General features: G+C 39.0%; 1 protein-coding gene across 1 annotated transcript in view; it reads left to right on the top strand.

The window, feature by feature from the left end:
- The window catches only part of Ube3c (ubiquitin protein ligase E3C), a 114,470-nt gene that overhangs the window by 18,433 nt on the left and 73,958 nt on the right, over positions 1 to 22,079 (top strand). The window contains exons 3-10 of the mRNA XM_052172945.1: positions 1,473 to 1,547; positions 2,762 to 2,908; positions 8,700 to 8,815; positions 10,491 to 10,648; positions 12,193 to 12,346; positions 12,688 to 12,908; positions 13,734 to 13,885; positions 18,365 to 18,552. Of these exons, the coding sequence (XP_052028905.1) occupies positions 1,473 to 1,547; positions 2,762 to 2,908; positions 8,700 to 8,815; positions 10,491 to 10,648; positions 12,193 to 12,346; positions 12,688 to 12,908; positions 13,734 to 13,885; positions 18,365 to 18,552 (1,211 nt within the window). The remainder of the gene's footprint in view (positions 1 to 1,472; positions 1,548 to 2,761; positions 2,909 to 8,699; positions 8,816 to 10,490; positions 10,649 to 12,192; positions 12,347 to 12,687; positions 12,909 to 13,733; positions 13,886 to 18,364; positions 18,553 to 22,079) is intronic.

Here is a 22,079-nt window from a genome sequence, read left to right as displayed (position 1 = left end):
AAGATAGGATCCTGAGAGAATGGCAGTGTAGGTGTGATACTGAAGGCCTAGAAGTTGCTGCTGTGTAAGCTGAAGGAAGAACATTCCTAGTATCAGAAACAAATTTCCGGCATCATCACTGTTGACATTTTTGGCTAGGATGTTTATCTGCGAGGTCTGTCCTCACAGCATTTCTTACCTCCAGATCACCAACCCGTACAGGATAAGTCTCCCTCAGTTGATACCAGGAAAGGTATTTACTTGTTGATGTTTCCCATTGTTTGAGGAAGTTCTGTAGTGTGTCTGAAACTCTGCTTCCTATGTTCTTTTCTCTGTGTTTTTTCTTTCATATGTCTGTGATGAGATTGTAAAATGGTGATAGCTGTCTTAGAAAACATTGTCATAGAAATGTTAATTTAACTCCTAGGTTTATACTCAAGATATGCAAGCCTATTATCTTTCAAAAAAGCAGGACTGTTCATAATAATTCCACTGTGGAAACAGAGCAATTGCCTACTAGCTGATGAACAGATAAACAAAATATGAGAAATGTATATGGTGAAATGTTATTTGGTCATAAAAAGGAATGATGTGCTGGCACTGTTACAGACTGTATGAATACTGAAAACACCATGCCAGCTGAAAAAGATCAGAGCGAAGACTATAGATTGAGTGATTGCATTGTATGAGATGCACAGGCTAGGAAAATCCCTTGAGAAATGTATGAATAATGGCTTGGAGGTCTGGGCAAGGAATGAGGGGTAGCCGCTATAATAGGTAAGGGAATAATGAAATGCCCTGAAATAAAATACAATGACATGTGGTGGTGGTTGCATACCTTTAATCCCAGCACTCATGGGGCAGAGCAGGCCGATATCTAAGTTTAAGGCCAGCCTGGTCTACAGAGTTTTGGGATATCCAGGGCTACACATAGAAACCCTGCCTCAAAGAAACAAAGCAAAACAAACAAAAAAATGGTTGATAATAGGTACATAATCTCAGTGCATTAGAAATATACTCAATGATGGATAGGATTGGAAAAATGGCTCAATGCTCAAGAATTCCCAATACCTATGTTGGGCAGCTCACAACCACTTGTAACCAAAGCTCCAAGGGATCCAGTGCTTCTGGACTCTGAGGACACCTGTACTGGCTGAAATGCACATACCCATATATAGGCACAGACATATAATATTAAAAAATAAAAATGCTGGACATAGTACCTCATGCCTTTAATCCTAGCACTTGGAAAGCAAAGACAGGAGGATCTTTGTGAGTTCAAGGACAGCCAGGACTTCAAAGAGAGGCTCTATGTACAAACAAACAAAAATAATAATAAAAATGAATCATTAAAATATATGTTCAGAGAGTGGTACACTTAAAAGAATGAATTTTATATTTTATGGATCATATAGTTAATTACCAAAAAACCTTAACTAAATGTCATTTTTTACTGATTCTAACCAATTGCTTCTTCTTCCCCCATTATTCAGGAAGAAAGGCGAAGATTGAAAAATGCCGTAATAATCCAGTCATTTATTCGAGGCTATAGAGATAGGAAACAACAAGTAAGTTTATTCCTAAAACTGAGGAATGGCCGGGCAGTGGTGGCGCACGACATTTTTTTTTTAAACTTTATTTTATGTAAATGACGAGTACACTGTAGCTGTCTTCAGACACACCAGAAGAAGGCATCAGATCCTATTACAGATGGTTGTGAGCCACCATGTAGTTGCTGGGAATTGAACTCAGGACCTTTGGAAGAGCAGTCAGTGCTCTTAAACGCTGAGCCATCTCTCCAGCCGGGCGCACGACTTTAATCCACTTGGGAGGCAGAAGCAGGGGGATTTCTGAGTTCGTGGCCAGCCTGGTCTACAGAGTGAGTTCTAGGACATCCAGGGCTATACAGAGAAACCCTGTCTTGAAAAACAAACAAACAAACAAACAAAACTGAGGAGTGGGGAGGAGAGATGGCTCATCAGGCAGCACTTGTGACTAACCTTGACAACCTGAGTTCATTCTCCATGACTTACTTGGTAGAAGGAGACAGTCAACTCCTCCAGCCTTCACATTAACATGACACAATATAAGAATACCCACACATATAGAAGATAAACAGAATTAAGAAAAATGAATTGGATGTGGTGGTACACTCTCTAGTCCAGTCCCAGTATTGGGGAGGCAAACATAGAGATGGGCAGATCTTTGTGAGTTCAAGGCTAGCCTGGTATATATAGTGAGTTCCAGGAAAGCCAAGGGCTATTCTGTCTCAAACAACAAAACAAACGAACAAGGAGGAGGAAGAAGAGGAAAGAAAAAAACCAAGATTTATTTCAAGGAAAAAAAAAGACTGAGAAGGAATTAGAAGTTCACATAAAAACTTATTTTAGATATATTATTATTTTGTATAAAGGTATTTGTCTTGTATGAATTGTCTTGTATACCTTTTTAATAAAATTTAGCGTTAATAATAGTATTTTCCTAGTAAATGTATTTTTTAAAAAGTATTTCTTTTTTGAGTAAGTGACTTTTTAGGAAATTTTAAGTAGACATCTGATGATTATAAAGAAGAAAGAAGGAATGTTTTAGTTGGTAGACATTTTGGATCTTGGAAGCATCCCAAGTTAGGAGTTTTTGTTACTAGCTTGTTTTTAATCTTTAACTAATGGTTCAGGAACCACTTCTTAGTTGTTGGTCATCATACCTATAAAACACTCAGTGCATATTTCTATCATGAGAACGATAGAGAACTATGTTGACACATGACTTCCTGTACTTCCAGTACTTGATCCAAAGAAGTGCATTTGACCAATATGCTGACTCCGCTCAGCCTGGTGGCACCTTCTGCCTTGCTGATGGTCCCAACCTTACCCTCTTGGTAAGGCAGCTTCTGTTCTTTTACAAACAGAGTGAAGACTCCAAACGTTTGGTGAGTATAAATACATTGTTTACTTGGCTTTGTTTACCTATATTCTATCTCCTATTTTAGGGTAGAAATGGTGAGCATCTGATCGAGAAGCCAGATAACCTCTTCCTGAGTTTAAGTGTTTGTGAGCTTTTCTTCTTTTTATCCATCTGTAATAGATGACCTCTGTGTTGTTATGTTTTACTTTAAAAGTCTATATACATTTTTAATTGATCTCTTTATTATGGAGCTTTTAAATGCAAATAAGAGTATGCCAACATTCTGTTAGTGTGGCCTACTTTCTTCTGTACGTCTGCCTTTTTGCCTTTGTCTTTATCTTTGTCCAGCTGCCGTCAGGTGCACCCTCGATATTGATCGTGTGTGTTTATAGTAATACTTACCTATCTGGTTTTAAATATAACATCTCTTTAAAAACATTGCAACCCATTTTTCTAAAGCATCTTAGGCTTTTGTTACTGCTAATGAGGGAGAGTGTTATGTCAGTAAACTGTTTTTAAAAAGTGGAATTTGTAGTTAGGTGTGATGGTTCATACCTGCAATCTCAGAACTTGAACAATGAAAACAGGAGGATCAGGAGTTCTAGGTTAGCGTGGACCGTGTTACACGTCTCAAAAAAAAAAAATAAAGCAACAGTAAAACAAAACAAAACAAAACAAAAAAACAACAAAAAGATCATGTTCAATCTCCCCAGGAAATACTATGATATTTGCATATAATTGTTAGGTTAGACATTTTTATTAATCTGTAATTGGCTTTTCCAAATTGCGTTAAAAGGGGATACACAATGAAAACTATGCTAGGAAGAGCCCCCACATGGAGCAAGCCCAAGGCAAAGGGCTGCTTACTTTACAGAGCTGTCAACCTAGCTCTGCAGCCTGAACTTGAGCTAGGCTGCGGTATGAAAAACTTTGTATAACTGAAGCTGATTGAGAAAAGTACAACGGGCTGGAGAGATGACTCAGTGGTTGAGAGTATTGAATGGTCTTCCAGAGAACCATAATTTAATACCCAGCATCCACGTTTCTCAAAAATGTCGGTAACTTCGGTCGCAGGGATTCAAGGGCTTCAGGCCCATACAGAAGAACCATGCACATGAAATAAATAAATATTTAAAAAAAAAAAAAAGAAAAGGGAAAAGTAAATGTCAGTTAATATATCCACTATTCTAGACTTTGCTTCTGGTCAGCTATCTGCACTCTTGTCTGAAGTCCAGGAGAAGAAGAATAAAAGGCTTAGTAGCAGGCAATAGAAAGATTGCCAGTCCGGTTTCTATCTGTTGCTGAAGCTGATCCTGTTCCACAGCACTCCATACCCAAATACCACCGCTGAGACAGAGCAGGTCTCCCAGGAGTGCTGACAAGCCTGTAAGCACAGGTAAGACCATAGCTTCTGCTCCGAGGGACCCACCCAGAGACCTCAGGACACAGGAACTGAGGAGCAGTCTGGGCAGGATCCTTCCAGATTCTGTCTGTGCCCAGAGCTGATCCTGTGCCACAGTGCTCTATACCCAAATACCATTGGGAGAGAGCTGGTCTCCCAGGAGTACTGACACAGAAGGGACAAGCCACAGTCAGAGACAGCAAAACCAGCTAAGACCAGAGATAACCAGCTGGTAAGAGGCAAGGACAAGAACATAAGCATCAGAAACCAAGGCTACTTGGAATCATCGGAAACTTTCACCACAGCAAGCCCTGGATACCCCAATACACAGAAAAGCAAGACTCTGATTTAAAATTACTTCTCATGATGATGATTAAGGACTTTAAGAAGGACATAAATAATTCCCTTGAAGTACAGGACAACACAGTTAAACAACAAGAAGCCCTTAAAGAGGAAATACAAAAATGCCTTAAAGAATTACAGGAAAACACAGCCCAACAGGTGAAGGAATTGAACAAAACCATCCAGGATCTACAAATGAAAATAGAAACAATAAAGAAATCACATAGGGTGACAACCTGGAGATAGAAAACCTTGGAAAGAATTCAGTAGTCATAGATGCAAGTAACAACAGAATACAAGGGATAGAAGAAAGAATTTCAGGTGCTGAAGATACCATAGAAAACATTGACTCAGCAGTCAAAGAAAAATGCAAAATGCATAAAGCTTGTAACCCAAAACATCCAGGAAATCCAGGACACAATAAGACCAAACCTAAGGATTATTGGTATAGAAGAGAGCGAAGACAACATCATTAGCCATTAGGGAAATGCAGATCAAAACAACCCTGAGATTTTACCTCACACCAATCAGAATGGCTAAGGTAAAAAACTCAGGAGACAGCAGGTGGAGAGGATGTGGAGAAAGAGGAACACTCCTTCACTTCTGGTGGGATTGTAAGATGGTACAACCACTCTGGAAATCAGTCTGGCAGTTCCTAAGAAAACTGGACATGACACTTCCGGAGTTCCCTGCTATACCTCTCCTGGCCATATACCCAGAGGATTCCCCAGCATGCAATAAGGACACATGCTCCACTATGTTCATAGCAGCCTTATTTATAATAGCCAGAAGCTGGAAAGAACCCAGATGTCCCTCAGTGGAGGAATGGATACAGAAAATGTGGTTTATTTGTGGTACGCAAATGGAGTACTATTTAGCAATTAAAAACAATGAACTCATGAATTTTTTAGGCAAATGAATGGAACTTGAAAATATCATCCTAAGCGAGGTAACACAATCACAAAAGAATACACATGGAATGCAATCATTGATAAGTGGATATTAATTAGTCCTGAAGCTCTGAACACTGAAGATTTCAATTAGCATATCAAATGATTCCCATGAAGAAGTAAGAAGAAGGCCCTAATCCTGGAAAGGCTTGATCCAGCATTGTAGGGAGTACCAGGACAGAGAAAAGGGAGGGGGAAAGATAGGAGAATGGATGGAGAGAAGAGGACTTATAGGACATATGGGGGCGGGGGGGGGGGGACTGGGAAAGGGGAAAGCTTTTAGAATGTAAACAAAGAATATAGAAAATAAATTAAAAAAAAAAAGAAGAAGAAGAGAGCGAAGAATTACAACTTAAAGGGTCAGTAAATATCTTCAACAAAATTATAGAAGAAAACTTCCCTAGCCTAAAGAAAGAGATGCCCATGAACATACAAGAAGCCTACAGAACTCCAAAGAGATTGAACCAGAAAAGAAATTTCTCCTATCATAAAATAATCAAAACACCAAAAGCACTAAACAAAGAAAGAATATTAAAAGCAGTAAGAGAAAAGGGGCAAGTAACTTACAAAGGTTAATATCTTAATATCTCTTAATATCAGAATTACACTAGCCTTCTCACCAGAGACAATAAAAGCCAGAAGATCTGATCAGATGTCATAGAGACCCTACAAACACACAAATGCTAGCCCAGGCTACTATACCCAGCAAAACTGTCAATTACCATAAATGGAAAAGCCAAGATATTCCTTGACAAAACCAAATTTACACAGTATCTTTCCACAAATCCAGCTCTTCAAAGGATAATAAGTAGAAAACTCCAGCAAAAGGAGGGAAACTACACCCTAGAAAAAGCAAGAATGTAATCTTTCAACAAACCCAAAAGAAGATAGCCACACAAACAAAAATAACAGGAAGCAACAATCACTTTTCCTTAATATCTCTTAACATCAGTAAACTTAATTCCCCAATAAAAAGACATAGACTAACATACTGGATACATAAACAGGACCCAGCATTATGCTGCATACAGTAAACGGACGTCAGTGTCAAAGACAGACATTACCTAAGAGTAAAGGGCTGGAAATCAATTTTCCAAGCAAGTGGTCCCAGGAAACAAGCTGGAGTAGCCATTCTAATATCAAATAAAATCAACTTTTAGCCAAAAGTTATCAAAAATTATAAGGAAGAACATTTCATACTCATCAAAAGAAAAATCTGCCAAGAAGAACTGCTCTCAATTGTGAACATCTATGCTCCAAAAGCAAGGGCACCTACTTTCATAAAAGAACCCTTACTAAAGCTCAAAGCACACAATGCACTTCATACAATAAAAGTGGGAGAATTCAACACTCCACTCTCATCAATGGACAGATCATGGAAACACAAACTAAACAGACTCAGTGAAACTAACAGAAGTTATGAACCAAATGGATTTAACAGATATCTGTAGAACATTTCATCCTAAAACTAAAGAATATACCTTCTCAGCACCTCATGGTACCTTCTCCAAAGTTGACCATAAATTCGGTCACAAAACAGACCTCAACAGATACAAGAAGATTGAAATAATCCCATGCATTCAGCCCACATGCACATGGAAGCTGAATAACCCCCTACTCAATGATAACTTGGTCAAGGAAGAAATAAAGAAATTAAAGACTTCTTAGAATTTAATGAAAGTGAAGGCACAGTATACCCCAACTTACAGGGCACAATGAAAGCAGTGCTAAGCTGGGCGGTGGTGGGTGGCGCACGCCTGTAATCCCATCACTCTGGGGGGCAGAGGCAGGCGGATTTCTGAGTTTGAGGCCAGCCTGGTCTACAGAGTGAGTTCCAGGACAGCCAGGGCTATACAGAGAAACCTTGTCTCGAAAAAACCAAAAATCAAAAAAAAAAAAAAAAGAAAGAAAGAAAAAAAAGAAAGCAGTGCTAAGAGGAAAACTCAGCTCCGAGGCCTCCAAAAAGAAACTAGAGAGAGCATTACACTAGCAGCTTGACAGCACACCAGAAAGCTCTAGAACAAAAAGAAGCAAATACACCCAAAGGAATAGACAACAGGCATTTAACTACTATAAATTATTTTGATGACTTAAAAATAATGTTAATACTGAGTTGTATATTTTAAAATAAATTTTATTAGTTTAATAGAAACAAACAGATAACCAAAAAGTTTGCCAAGGAGCAGAAAACATGTAGGTGTTGGGAATTTCTCCAGAGTACTTTGGGTGTATGAGGGCTATACTGTGATCTGATCCTAAAGAGGCATGTACAGATCTGCTTTAGAAGCTGGCAATGAAACCCCAGGTACATGTAAAGCAAATCTTGTAGAGAAAAATGTTGTCAAACACAGTTCATAAAAGAAAAGTATGTTTAAACCAAATGTGATGATGAGTGCCTGTGATCCCAGCACTGTATGTATATATGTATGTGTGTATGTATGTATGTATGTATGTATGTATGTATGTATATGAGTTTTCAGAATAATTTGTGGTGGTAGCTACTCGGCACTGTGTACAGGCAAGCCTTTTAAACACGTTGACAGAATCTGACATTCCACTTTACTGAACTCACAGGCCAGTAATTGTCTCTAAAGAGTGGACCCCTCTGACTATCCCACTTATGTGATTGTCCTTGAACTGAGGCCATGTGATTGATTGCCTTCTTATGAGGAGTATGTGGGACAAATTTCCCTTTAGTAAATCTGTATGTGTAATATAAAAACAACAAAAAACAAAAAAGTAGCACATGGAGTTAGAGAAAGAAAACCAAAAGAAAGGATGGTGAAAGAAAATGTGCAGGCCTGCACACAAGAAGGGCAGGAGTTCAGGCAACTTCAGGTTAGTGCTGTATTTTCCAAGTGTTCTTCTGGTGGATTGCTTCCTTTTGCATGTGAATTATTGTTTCAAGTAGAATGAGCATTATGTATGCTTTGTTTAGAGACTAATGTAATAATGCAAATTAATATTGATGTCATGCTAAGAATATCTTGACTTAGAGAACTTGTTCCTTATCAAGTTTCAATTAGATTTAAGTAGAAACTATGTAAACACATTTTTAGTATTATCTGAATAAGCAAGCAAATGTTTATGGATGAAATGTATTTTTTGTTTTACTCTTACAGATATGGCTTTATCAGAATTTAATTAAACACAGCTCTCTGTTTGTCAAGCAGTTGGATGGATCAGAGAGACTGACATGCTTATTTCAAATAAAGAGGTTGATGAGCCTCTGTTGCAGGTAATTTTTGTCATAGTTGGAAATTTAGAGAATGTGTAAGATATCTTTAGGATTTAAGTGCTTTGGGAAGCAGGTTTGTTTTCTTTTATTGGTTTCCTGATTTTTTTTAATGTGTATGGGTGTTTTGCTGTGTATATGTCTGTGCAACACACACACACACACACACACACACATATATATATATCCCTGGTGTACACAGAGGTCAGAACAGGATGTGAGATCCCCTGTAACTGGGCTTACTTATGGAGGTAAGCCGTCATGTGTCTACTTGGAACTGAACCCCAGTCTTCTTCTGGAAGAGCATCCAACGCTCCTAACCACTGAGCCATCTCCAGCCCCTAATCAGTGCTCCTAAGAGCTGTCTTGTAGCCTCTGGTTTTCTGTCTGTCTGTCTGGTTGGTTTGTTTCAGCCGAGGCTGGCATTAAATCCTAAGCAGTCTTTCCTGCCTTTTTACAGTGTAGATACCTTTGTAGGAAGATATAGATGTTAGTAAGTACTGGGGGAGAAGGGATTAAAGGATAAAAGAAGGCATGAGGTAGCTTAATGGGAGGACCATGGTGAGGAGATCAATTGGAGGTCAGAGCCAGTGCAGATTTGTAAGCATCTTGCCTTTGTATGAGCAAGTAGGGAGTCAAAGGAAATTTTCTCCGAAAATTGTCAATATAAGAGTAGAAAAACATGCTGTACTAGGTGCTCATTGCCTACTGTCTTAAGCCAACAGTTCTTTTTGTTGGCTTGTTTGTTTTTTTGAGACTGATTATATAGATCAGGGTAGCCGTAGGATTAATAAAGGTGTGTACCACTATGTGCTCTAGTCCCCAGATACTTCCACATCAGTTCAAGAAAGAAGGGTGCTTCTACAAACCCCAGTATCCACAAACACTAATATTAGGATTAATCTGTGAAAATGAGAAAGATTGGTGTTGCCCAAATGTAGAGAGGCCAGGCACCTGGGTTGAGAGGCCCAGTAGCAGCTCAGCAGTGGGCACCAGGTGAAATGCTCAGTCCATTCTCAAGTTCCTGCATTATAATCACAGACAAAATCTGTAACTACAGAGTACCATTTATATCTACATCCAGAACTGCACCCTCCAACACTGTCCTCCAGTATATGCTTCAGTGAACTGCTGGAGATGACTGTGGTGTAGTGGGGGTGAATCTGAAAGGTAGGGGCTACAGGATCGTTAGAATAGGCAGTAGTGTGCCTAGGGTTCTGGTGAAGGGGAGTTCAAAATACATGTGAGTTTTCAGTAGAGCAATTTAAGTGAATAAGATAACATTAACCTTGATAGGACTGAATGGATTGTGTCTGTTTGAGCCATGGCTCTTTTCCCAGGAGCCAGTTTGGAGCTGTCTCAGGAATTTTTCCTTCATTGGCACCCTTGCTCTGATGTAGCAGTAGAGTGTGGAATGGCAGAACCATCACAGAGAAAAATAGATGGAGCAGATTGAGGGTAGCAGTTGGGGGAAAAAAATCTTAACTGGTCTTGAGGAATTAGCCATGGTACTACCGAAGGAAGAATTGCTTAATTAAGGAGAAAATCTGAACACTGTTGCTTGGGTCCTGCCTGTTTGACCCTGGCAGTGGTGCATTGGCTCACAATCTCATCCTAGAGGAGTCAGGGAAACTGGCAATCCTGGCTTTCTAGTAAGTGTTTGAATTTGGTTTTACAGGTTGCTGCAAAACTGTAGTGATGACAGTTTGAATGTTGCACTTCCAATGCGAATGCTTGAGGTGTTTTCATCTGAGAATACATACTTGCCTGTTTTACAAGATTCTAGCTATGTGGTGTCAGTGATTGAACAAATTCTGCACTACATGGTTCACAGTGGTAAGTGGGGAGGCAGACCCGTGGAGGTGGGCATCATTGTGGAGGCATGGCCAGGTTTGTGTGCTCTTGAGGAATGGTACTAATGAAGACATTATGATCATCAGAACAGAAGCTGTGTGTGCCTGTGAGTGACAGCAGCCTCTGGAAATGCAGAAGCTTTTCACTGCCTGTACTTAATTATTGCTTGTTTTGGAAAAAGCAAACAAGTTCATCTGGTTAATCCTAAAAGGATTGTTGGTTGTTCCTAAAAGATATAAGTTACTTTAAAAATATAATAAAGTTTGCTTTGTTGAAGTGCATATACATACATACAGTCTAGCTGATATAGATTAAAACTACACATTTTTACTGTTTGTTTAGCTTAGTAAGTATAAACAATCCAAAACTTGGCTTGTTAAAAATTTCAGAAAACTACTGATATAGTAAAAATTATAGTGAAATTTATAGTTTGATTTTCTAGGAAATAGATTGATGATGGCAGTGAGCTTGAGTGAGCTGATATGCTATATATGTCTAGTTCAGTCTACGTATTTGATGAGAATTTTACTTTTCCTGTTTTCTAAAACTATCAGGAGGATAATCATGAGCTGTGCCTTTTTTTTTTTTTGAAATATTCCTAAAAATAAAAAATGATTTAAAATCCTCCACCGAAACTGCTGCTTCTGTTGTGTACAGTGGCATAGCTTTTTTTCAGTTGTTTTAATAAATTATTGTATGGTGTTAGTGTTCTGTACATTTGAGCTTCTTCATACTCAGTGATACTATGTATTCTGATGTAGCACTCTACACATGCCCTTAGTTACTGTGTCTAATATACACAAAGTTTTACTCCATTTTTCATAAAAATTAGTTGTTTTATAGTAAAACTAACCCCTCCCCCAGGCTTGCTTGTGATTCCACTGATGATCAGTGTGTACCAGGCAGAATTGGAGTGGCTCTGAACCATTCTCATTTTGGTTTTGATTTTTGAGACAGTCTTACGGTTGCCACCCAGACATTAAAAAGTACAGTTAAGGGCTGGACTGTTCTTCCAGAGGTTCTGATTTCAATTTCCAGCAACCACATGGTGGCTCACAAACATCTGTAGTGGAATCTGATGCCTTCTTGTGTGTCTGAAGAGAGCAATGGTGTACTCATATACATAAAATAAATCTTAAAACTTTTATATAAGTCTGGCTGGATGTGGTGGCTCACCCTTGTTACCATAGCACTTAGGAGACTGAGGAAAGAGGGTGCTGTGATTCCAGACTCCAGGAAGGAGTTCTGATTCCATACTGAACTACAAAATAAGACTGTCTCTTCCTCCTCTTTTTACCCATATAACCTTATAAAGACATTTGAAATTGATGATGACAGTTGAGATAGCTCAGTGAATAAAGGTACTTTCTGCCAAAAACTTGATGATCTGAGTTCAATTTGTGGGTTCAACGAGGCAGAACAGACACTTTCTGCATTGTCCCCCAGACCTCCCCAAAATAAATGTGCTTACATTTTTTAAGTATTTCTCCATCATAATAAAAAAAACATTTCCCCCTTTCTTTTAGGATATTATAGATCTCTGTACTTGTTGATTAATAACAAGCTTCCATCAAGTATTGAATATTCTGATTTATCTCGAGTTCCTATAGCAAAAATTTTGCTGGAGAATATCCTAAAACCATTGCACTTTACGTACAGCTCCTGTCCTGAAGGTGCCAGGTGGGTGAACAGAGGCTGGGGAGTCAGATGTGTTCTTTATTATTATGTTGTGGTTCACAGTATGTAGTGTACTTCTCTCTGTCTTACCTGTGCTTAACATAAATTTTAGTTGTGGTGATCTGGTTATTTATTTCCTGTTCTTTAGTACCTATCATGGAAAAAGAAATTATCTTAATAGAAAAGATATAAATCAGATTCTAGCCTCAACTGAATGATTATCTTTATTAATTTATAATATAGATTACTTACTTAGAAAGACGTATAGGGACATGATTTTTCACCTGTGATTGATTTGATGGGTAGAATGTGTTGATTCTCTTGAAATCCTCTTTCTTTTCCAGGCATCAAGTTTTCTCAGCCTTCACAGAGGAGTTTCTGGGAGCACCTTTTACCGATCAAATTTTTCATTTCATCATTCCGGCCTTTGCAGATGCACAAACTGTGTTCCCTTATGAGCCCTTTCTCAATGCATTATTGTTACTTGAGAGTCGAAGTTCAAAACGGAGTAGTGGAGTGCCATGGCTCTTCTATTTTGTTTTAACTGTTGGCGAGAATTATTTAGGTATGAAATATAAGATGTGTCTCTCCTAACTCCTGTAAAGGCAGCTGATCAGATGAGTCATTTTAACAAGAATTTCACAAATTGATAGAAATCTTGAAAATTTAGGTGTTTTTCGAGTTTGCATGATATATTTCTATGACCACAATGCAAGATGTAGGCTATCCCTTCAACCCTCAGAAGTTTGTTCTGACACTGGCTGCTTGGAGAGAGGGACAGATACTAAAAGTTTAGGCTGAGTTCCATGAAACTGCCTGCACTTTAGACTCTGATGCACATAATGGGTTGTTACCTGTGCTTCTGACCAAGTAATAAAAATTGGGGTTCCTACAACCCCTTCCTTCAACCTGAGAGTTTACTAGAGTCTGAGAAGCATGTTGAGCACTATATTATATGGGTTACAACTGATAACTAGCAGTGAGGATATACTAGTCAAGACTTGTGGGGGGTGTCTATGCACAGGGAGGGTTCAGAACCTTGTTCTAGTTTTAGGAGCCCTTCTGATCACCTCTCCATAGAAGCTGGGGCTCAGCTTGAAATTAAAAAAAAGTCTAGCATGTTTATCGCTTTAACTAAGTAGTTGCCCCACCTTTAGGTTTTTTAAGCCTTCAGTAACTTCTAGCAAGAAATCGCTGTTTTCCAAAAGGAGCTTACAGGAGTAACCAGAGATCCTGCTGGTGCTTTGGGTCTTAGGTTTCTATAGACAAAGATCAAATACATTGCATAATATGTAGCAATTTAAATTTGATTAAAACAGTAAAGCCTGTTCTCTGGACGAAGAAAGTGATGCCAATCTGTCTGAAGTAACATGCTCATTGTCTTTCAAAGGAGCACTCTCTGAGGATGGTCTACTGGTTTATCTGCGAGTGCTTCAGACCTTCCTCTCTCAGCTACCTGCTTCACCCACTGGTTCAGGCCATCCTGATTCCACCAGTGACTCTGAGGATGATAATGAGGAGACTGACCAACCCACCAGCCCTGTAAGCTACTGTACTAGACATAATCTTATAGCTTCTCAGTCTTAGTTCTGCAGCCAGAGGAGCAAGCAGCCCTGTTAAGCTATACTGGTTGGCTCCAACCCCTTTACACCCATATTTCTAAATCTAATTCCAATCCAAAACCAGCCTGAGTGGCTCAGGTTTCTAGTAGAATAGCAGTAAATGTTGTGTTTGCAGATCAAGTAGCTTCCTCAGCATTGCATGCCCACTACCAGCTCCCTCTGAGAGGCTGAGGAAGTAATATTGTATACAGTCTGTTTCCTATCTATGCTGAGATATAGGTATAGGCTTTTCCAGTAGGCAGAGGCCAAGATTTGGGAATATAAGCATATATAAGTTTCCCGCCTTACTGCTCTTTAATATTTGCAGCTTGTGATTTGTTTTGTTACTGTTTCCATCTATGGGAAATGATAGTCCACTTTAGGTCTTCCCTTCTCCATAGTTCAATAATTTGGGGGAGGGGTCCTCTTCTACATTTTTATGCTTTGATTCCTCTTTTTCTTTCTCCTATTCTGGAGGAGATTATTCTTTCTTCCTATACACATCACATTATGTTGAAAACTAATTGTCCAATTATAAATAACCCAAGAACCATTCATTTCTGTTTCAGATTTTTTTTTTAATCCTGCCTTATTTGTTTGTTTGCTTGTTTGTTTGTTTGTTTGTTTGGGTTCTTTTCCTACATGTCTATCTGTGTACCACATGCATCCAGTGCCCTCAGAAGATAAAAGCAGGTGTTCTTTCCTCTAGGGACTGAAGTTATAGGTATTTGCGAACCATCATGTGGGGGCTAGGAATTGAACCCAGGTCCTCTGAAAGAACAGCCTGTCCTCTTAACAGACTACTTTCTCCAACCCCCTTTCAAATTTTTTTAAAGTCAGGATCTTAGTGTGTGGCTCTAGCTGACCTAGAACTCACTATATAGCCTAGACTGACCTTGCACTTATCTCATGTTTCTGACTCCTAAGTCCTGGAATAACAGATAGGGGGCACCATACACAACTTTTTAGGGGGCTTAGGGGAAGGGCACAAGGTCTCACTGTGTAGCTCTGGTTGTCTCTAAACATAGAGATCCCCCTGATTCTGCTCTCAGGTGCTGGGATTAAAGGTCTGCACTATCATATGCCTGCTAAAGGTAGATTCTTAAATTCATTCATTTATTTTGTAGGATTGGGGATTATACTCATGGCTTTGAGTATGCTATGTAAATGCTTGATCTCTGAGCTATATCCCTAGCTCACCTGAGTATTATTAATTCTTAAGTATTTAAGTATATTTTGTTGGCTTTTAAGAATTATGTAGTGGGCCAGGCCTAGTGGTCAATGCCTAAGAATCCTTGCACTTACAAGACAGAGGTGAGCAGATCTCTGAGTTTGAGGCCAGCCTGGTTTACAAGAACAGTTCCAGGCTAGCCAACGCTACACAGAGAAATCCTATCTTGAGAAACAAACCAACCAAACAAAAAGAACTACATGATGACAGTAGGACTGAGGAGGTAGTTTAGTGGTAGATTACTTTCTTGCCTAACTAACATGCTCCAAGTCCTGGGTTTCATTCCTAGCAATGTCCCCAATTGGGGAAAAAAATGAAAAAATAAAAAAAACAAAACCATCCCTGACCTCAAGCTGTACTACAGAGCAATTGTGATAAAACTGCATGGTATTGGTACAGAGACAGCCAGGTAGATCAATGGAATACAATTGAAGACCCAGAAATGAACCCACACACCTATGTTTACTTGATCTTTGACAAAGAAACTAAAACCATCCAGTGGAAAAAAGACAGCCTTTTCAACAAATGGTGCTGGTTCAACTGGTGGTCAGTATATAGAAAGTTAATTGATCCATTCTTATCTCCTTGTACAAAGCTGAAGTCCAAGTGGATCAAGGACCTCCACATAAAACCAGATACACTGGAACTAATAGAAAAGTGCGGATGAGCCTGGAACACAGGGGCACAGAGAAAAAGTTCATGAATAGAACTTATGCTCTAAGATCAACAATAGACAAATGGGAAATTGGGAAAAGATCTTTACTAACCCTATATCCGATAGAGGGTTAATATCTACTATATACAAAGAACTCAAGAAGTTAAGACTCCAGAGAACAAAATAACCCTATTAAAAAATGTGGTACAGAGCTAAACAAAGAATTCTCAACTGAGGAATATCAAATGGCCGAGAAGCACCTAAAGAAATGTTTAGGGACTAGAGAGATGGCTCAGCAGTTAAGAGCACTGACTCTTCTTCCAAAGGTCCTGAGTTCAATTCCCAACAAACACATGGTGGCTCAAAACCATCTGTAATGAGATCTGAAGCCTTCTTCTGGTGTGTCTGAAGACAGCTACAGTGTACTCATATACATAAAATAAATAAATCTTTAAAAAACAAAAAAGAAATGTTCAACATTTTTAGTCATCAAGGAAATTCAAATCAAAACAACCGTGAGATTCCACTTCACACCAGTCAGAATGGCTAAGATCAAAAACTCAGGTGACAGCAGATGCTGATGAGGATGTAGAGAAAGAGTAACACTCCTCCATTGCTGGTGGGATTGCAAGCTGGTACAACCACTCTGGAAATCAGTCTAGTAGTTCCTCAGAAAATTGGACAGTACTACCTGAAGACCCATCTATACTACTCCTGGGCATATACCCAAAAGTTGCTCCAACATATAACAGGGACACATGCGCCACTATGTTTATAGCAGCCTTATTTTTAATAGCCAGAAGCTGGGAAGAACCCAAATGTCCTTCAACAGAAGAATGGATACAGAAAATGTGGTACATTTACACAATGAACACTACTCAGCTATTAGAAAAGTAATATGAATGTTTGTTTTATTTTTTTAAAAATACATGTCTTTCTTCCAATTTCTTTAACATCAATTGATATTTAAGTTGAGACAATAAAAAAATGTTTCCAAGAGACATTGCCCCATTGTGAATTTACAAATGCATTTACTAGTGTAGGAGAAATGGTTATATCATGTTAGGCATATTCATGACCTTGTTATTGTTTCATGTAGATATGAGATATTATTTGTGTCAAGTTGACAAGGGGTGGATTTTAGTGGCTATTACTGGTTGTCAACTTGACTGTATCTGGAAGGAACTACAATCCAGAATTAGAAGGCTCACCTGTGATCCTAATCTGGAGGCTGGGAGATACAAGTTTCTGACCTGGATCTTGGCATGGTGATCTTGAGGCATAGTGACTGAATCCCAGAAGATTAAGACAGGGAGATCTCCTAGTTCAAGGTCAACTGGGACAAAGCAAGTCCCAGATCTAGGCATGGTGGTACACACCTTTAATCTGGGTCACACCTGCTGGAGACCTACATAAGGACCTTGGAAAAAAGATTCTCTTTCTCTTTCTCTTTCTCCTGTATGCCTTGTGGGACTGTGCAACTGCTAGATCCTTGGCCTTCCATTCACAGCTGCTGCTGACCATTGTTGGGGAGTGGACTACAGACTATAAGTCATCAACAAATTCCCTTACTACATAGAGACTACCCATAAGTTCTGTGACTCTAGAGAACCCTGACTGGGCTGGGCATGGTTGCTCACGCCAGTAATCCCAGCACTTGAGAGGCAGAGGCAGGCGGATTTCTGAGTTTGAGGCCAGCCTGGTCTACAGAGTGAGTTCCAGGACAGCCAGGACTACACAGAGAAACCCTGTCTTGGGGAAAACAAAAAAACAAAACAAAAAAACAAAAAAAAAGAGAAGCCAGACTAATACAGCAGTACTGTCATAGATATAATTTTTTCACACATATACATCAGAAAAAAGTCTATGGTCTTAAGTTAGCCAACCACATGCCATAGATTTTATTCAGTAAATTAATCCTAGAGAAATTAAGATACTAAGCACCAAGTTTATTATGTATTATGCATAGCCTTTGAATTTTTTGTTAACTATCTCATAATCTAAAATGGAAATGTCATCAGTGACCTATGATATGTAGAATGAAATCTTTTTAAGATGTAAATGCTACATTAAGATGTAAGGCCCTCAAGATGTAAGGGCTGGAGAGATGGTTCAGCACTGGCTGCTCTTCCAGACGTCCTGAGTTCAATTCCCAGCAACCACAGGGTGGCTTACAACCATCTGTAATAGGATCTGATGCCCTCTTCTGGTGTGTCTGAAGATAGCTACAGTATACTCACAATAAAATAAATAAATCTTTAAAAACAAAAAGAAAAGATGTAAAAGCTAAAAAAAAAAAAGATGAATTATAGGCAAAACTTGAGGATTCATAGAGTGCATGTCTGATGATGACTGTCTCTAGAGGTATTAGATGTATGTTAATGACTGTATTGGAGAGTTAATGGGGTGTGGTTAATTTTTAGATAAGGCTCTGTATTTTCTCTTCAAATAGATGTAAAATGACAGGTGACTGCTAGGTAGGCAAGTTACAGTAGCATTTCACTCACTCAAACTCATTTTTCTGTTGTCTTTAGGAGGATGGCAGGGTTTCAGCCCCATATATTACTGAAGAGTGTCTGAGAAAACTAGATACGAAGCAGCAGACCAACACCCTGCTGAACCTGGTGTGGAGGGACTCGGCCAGTGAAGAGGTCTTCACAAGGATGGCTTCTATCTGCCACACATTGATGGTGCAGCACCGAATGATGGTGCCCAAAGTCAGGCAGGTCTCTTGGGGTGGTGTGCACAGGTTGGGGAGCGCGCCATCTCAATGTGATTTGTAGAATGTGAACTGTGACCTGTTTGTTTGTTTGTTTTCTTAAAGAAGAGGACACAGGATACTAGACTTACCAAACCCTTCATAGAAATGAGATCCTGGTTTCTTTTTGAAACCATTTATTATTATCCTTCCTGGCACTGCATGAGATAACAGTAGCAAATCAGTTCAGCTAGCTTTACTTGTAGTAGTGTCTTGCATGTGAGTGTTTAGGTCTCAACATCTATTTTAAAATTTAGATTCATAATATGTGCCAGAATGCTCAATTTCTTTTTTTTTTTTTTAATTTATTTATTTATTATATGTAAGTACACTGTAGCTGTCTCCAGACCCACCAGAAGAGGGTGTCAGATCTCATTACAGATGGTTGTGAGCCACCATATGGTTGCTGGGATTTGAACTCAGGACCTTTGGAAAAGCAGTCAGTGCTCTTAACCGCTGAGCTATCTCTCCAGCCCGCTCAATTTCTTTTTAGATTTTTTTCCATAGTGTCTTTTAGTCCATGATACCTGTTGCAAATTACTATAGTCAGTTAAAAAAAGTCTAAGACATTTAGTGTTTGGTGGTGGTGGTACTGCCACCCTTAATCTCTAATCTCAGCACTTGGCAGGCAGATAGATCTCTGTGAATTTGAGGGCAGCCTGGTCTATACAGAGAAACCCTGTCTCAAAACAACAACAGCAAGCAACAAAAAGAAAAGAAAAACAAAGTTTTTTTGAGTTTTTGAAAAAATATGTTAAGGTTTTTTTAATGGGACTTTGCTATAGGAGCCATTCACCCCTTGTTGTCAATTCTAGTAGAGCAGGCGTGAGACCCAGAGGCTCCTCACTGTGATTAGGACACAAACCTTACTGTGGATGGGAATTATTGGACATATGCTTTGTTTGTGCTTAATTCCAAAGGTTTTTAAAGGGTAAAGCAACTTTCCATGTTCGGTCAGTTTTATGAGTACAGACTGTTCCTTTGAGCTGCTATTCCAGGACATTTTTATGTTTTAAATATATCAAGGTTTTAAATTTTAAAGTAAAATTTAACTTCAGATTTTTTTTTCTCAGTTGGCGAAACAGCAAATAGACTTAGGGACTTCAACTACTTTCCATCTTTTTTTTTTTTTTTAATTTTGGGGGGGCTGTTTTTTTTGAGTATTTTCTATTTTTGGAGCTGGGGTTGATGACTTTAATTTTCATTTAGCATTGGTCATCATTAGGATTACAAAGGATATGGTGGTCCTTTTTACACTGGTAGAGATTTCTGAGACATACATGGTTATGAAGAAAAGAGCTAGAATTCTGTACATAAGGACACAGTTCTGCAAAAAAATTAGAGAAAGGGATTACTGTATTTTTCTATGTTTATATAAAGAGATTGACTGTACCTACAAAAACTCAGGAAAGTGATAGCTAGCTGGAATGTTCCAGAGGTGGAAAACTCAGTTCTAGTTTTATGTTGTTTTGCTAGTAGGTCATCTAATTTCTTTTCCTTTGAGACAGGATTATTCTGTAGCTCTGGGCTGTCCTGGAACTTAATCTGTAGACCAGGCTGGCCTCAATCTTGTAGAGATCCTCCTGACTCTGCCTCCCAGGTGCTAGAATTAAAAATGTATGCCACCACTGCAGAAGACTGGGCCTTGCCATTTTAAGATATGAATAAATACCATCTGACTAAATTATAAAGGTAGCAGGGGACCATTCTGTCCAGAGATGTGAAGTCAGCAGAAACATGAGGTATTCCAACCTTCCACTTCTAGCAGCACAGAATGGTCTGTTGGAAGTTTACAAAAGTGCTGCACTGAGGTGAGCTTCCTGGCCTTTGTTTGGATATCATTGCTTATCCAGTCTGCACAGCTGCTTCTCTTGATATATCCAGGTGGCCAACCAGCCCCCCCCCCCCATCAGCTTAGTCTAGTTTGTCTGCCTCACTTAACAAACTATAGTTTTTTATAGGCCTAGTGTGTATTTCTTGAGAAGATGTATAGGAAGTATCTGTCTGCTTTTGAATCAGGCTAGTACCCAGATTAGAAAATGACTTCAACCAGGCCAGCTTGATGTGTAAAATGAGCGGATTCAGGAGGGCTTATACAGCATTGGACAGCTTTCTGGTAGCTATATTCACTAGTTAACAACCCAACTCATGCTCTTTTTTTTTTTTTTTTGAGACAGGGTTTCTCTGTGTAGCCCTGGCTGTCCTGGTCACTTTGTAGACCAGGCTGGCCTCGAATTCAGAAATCCGCCTGCCTCTCAACCCATGTTCTTTTATAGAGCATTAATGCAGCACCTGTCAGAGGGCAGAAGCAAACCAGATCTAGAAGAGCTAAATACTATTTTGTGGTTATCCTTGTTCTTAGTAAGTTCATTAAAGATCTCATTGAGTGCTGTCTGGCATTGGGAAGTTTGGTTTTGTTCTGCTAAAGACTGGCTCATTGCCTCAATTTATAGAACATTTGAACAGTGGACTGCTACACAATAGCATTGCTTTATCTGGACTCACAAGACTGCTCTCCCTACATTGTCCTGACCTCTTGTACATGCTGTCCTTCATAGATACTGTATTTTCGTTCTTTTTCGTAGTAGTTTGTATTTTAATACTCAGAGGCTTCTCTTGCTTTGTTTCCCTCAGGTTCTTTTTCTCTGTTTTTACTAATCATCTTTTTCTGTTTACCGTTATAGTTCTCCTTCAACTGATACTCTTCTGGCTCTTAAATTTCTGTCTTTCATTTAATAAATATAGAGCTCGAAAATCTTGTTGAACTGCTAGATTCATGTCATATGTAACTTAATCGTGCTGTCCACTGGAATTCCACATCTCTCAGAAATTTACTTTCTTCCTCATCCCAGTAAAAATAGGCCCATTGCTTACTTCGCTGTACCCCAACATTGAACTGCTCTCACCTGCACAGTGTAAGTATGTAAGTAAATGCAAATCTTCAGTCATGCTAGTTAGTGTGGTTGAGGATCACTGCACAGACAGCAGATTAGAACACACTCTTCCTCATAGGAAGCACATTAGACACACTGGTCGTAAGGTTTAAGTTAGATATACCTTCCTTAGTGAGCCCTACGCATATTGAGTCAACATACTTTGTCAGAACTTAATTCTTTAGTTCATCTTTTGCCAGATAAATGGATTATCAAAACCAGAAATAGTTTTATATTCTGGTATAAGGCTTTCCTGTGGATCCTATTTGTTTTCAGGACACTTTCACATTCTTTGCATTGTTGTCTTGTAGGGTCATCTTTTCTTCAAGCATTATCAGTTACCTTCCTAACTTTACTTTTGCCCTACAGAATGCTTTTGCCTAAACACCCTTAACCATTGGCTCGTTTTCTTTGATCCTGTCACTCCGTGCACTTAATTTTATCTTTTATTTATTATTCATTGTAATTCTTAAAGATATGTGCCCTGTGTCTTCTCAACACTGTTAACACTTCTTAACAGTGCATGGTAATGATTGCTCTTTAGCCCTTGGGTTACAA

This window comes from Apodemus sylvaticus, chromosome 2, assembly GCF_947179515.1.
Source record: "Apodemus sylvaticus chromosome 2, mApoSyl1.1, whole genome shotgun sequence".
In the NCBI taxonomy this organism is placed as follows: domain Eukaryota; kingdom Metazoa; phylum Chordata; class Mammalia; order Rodentia; family Muridae; genus Apodemus; species Apodemus sylvaticus.
The sequence above is the reverse complement of the archived record's forward strand: the minus strand, read 5'-3'. Positions and strand labels throughout refer to the sequence as shown.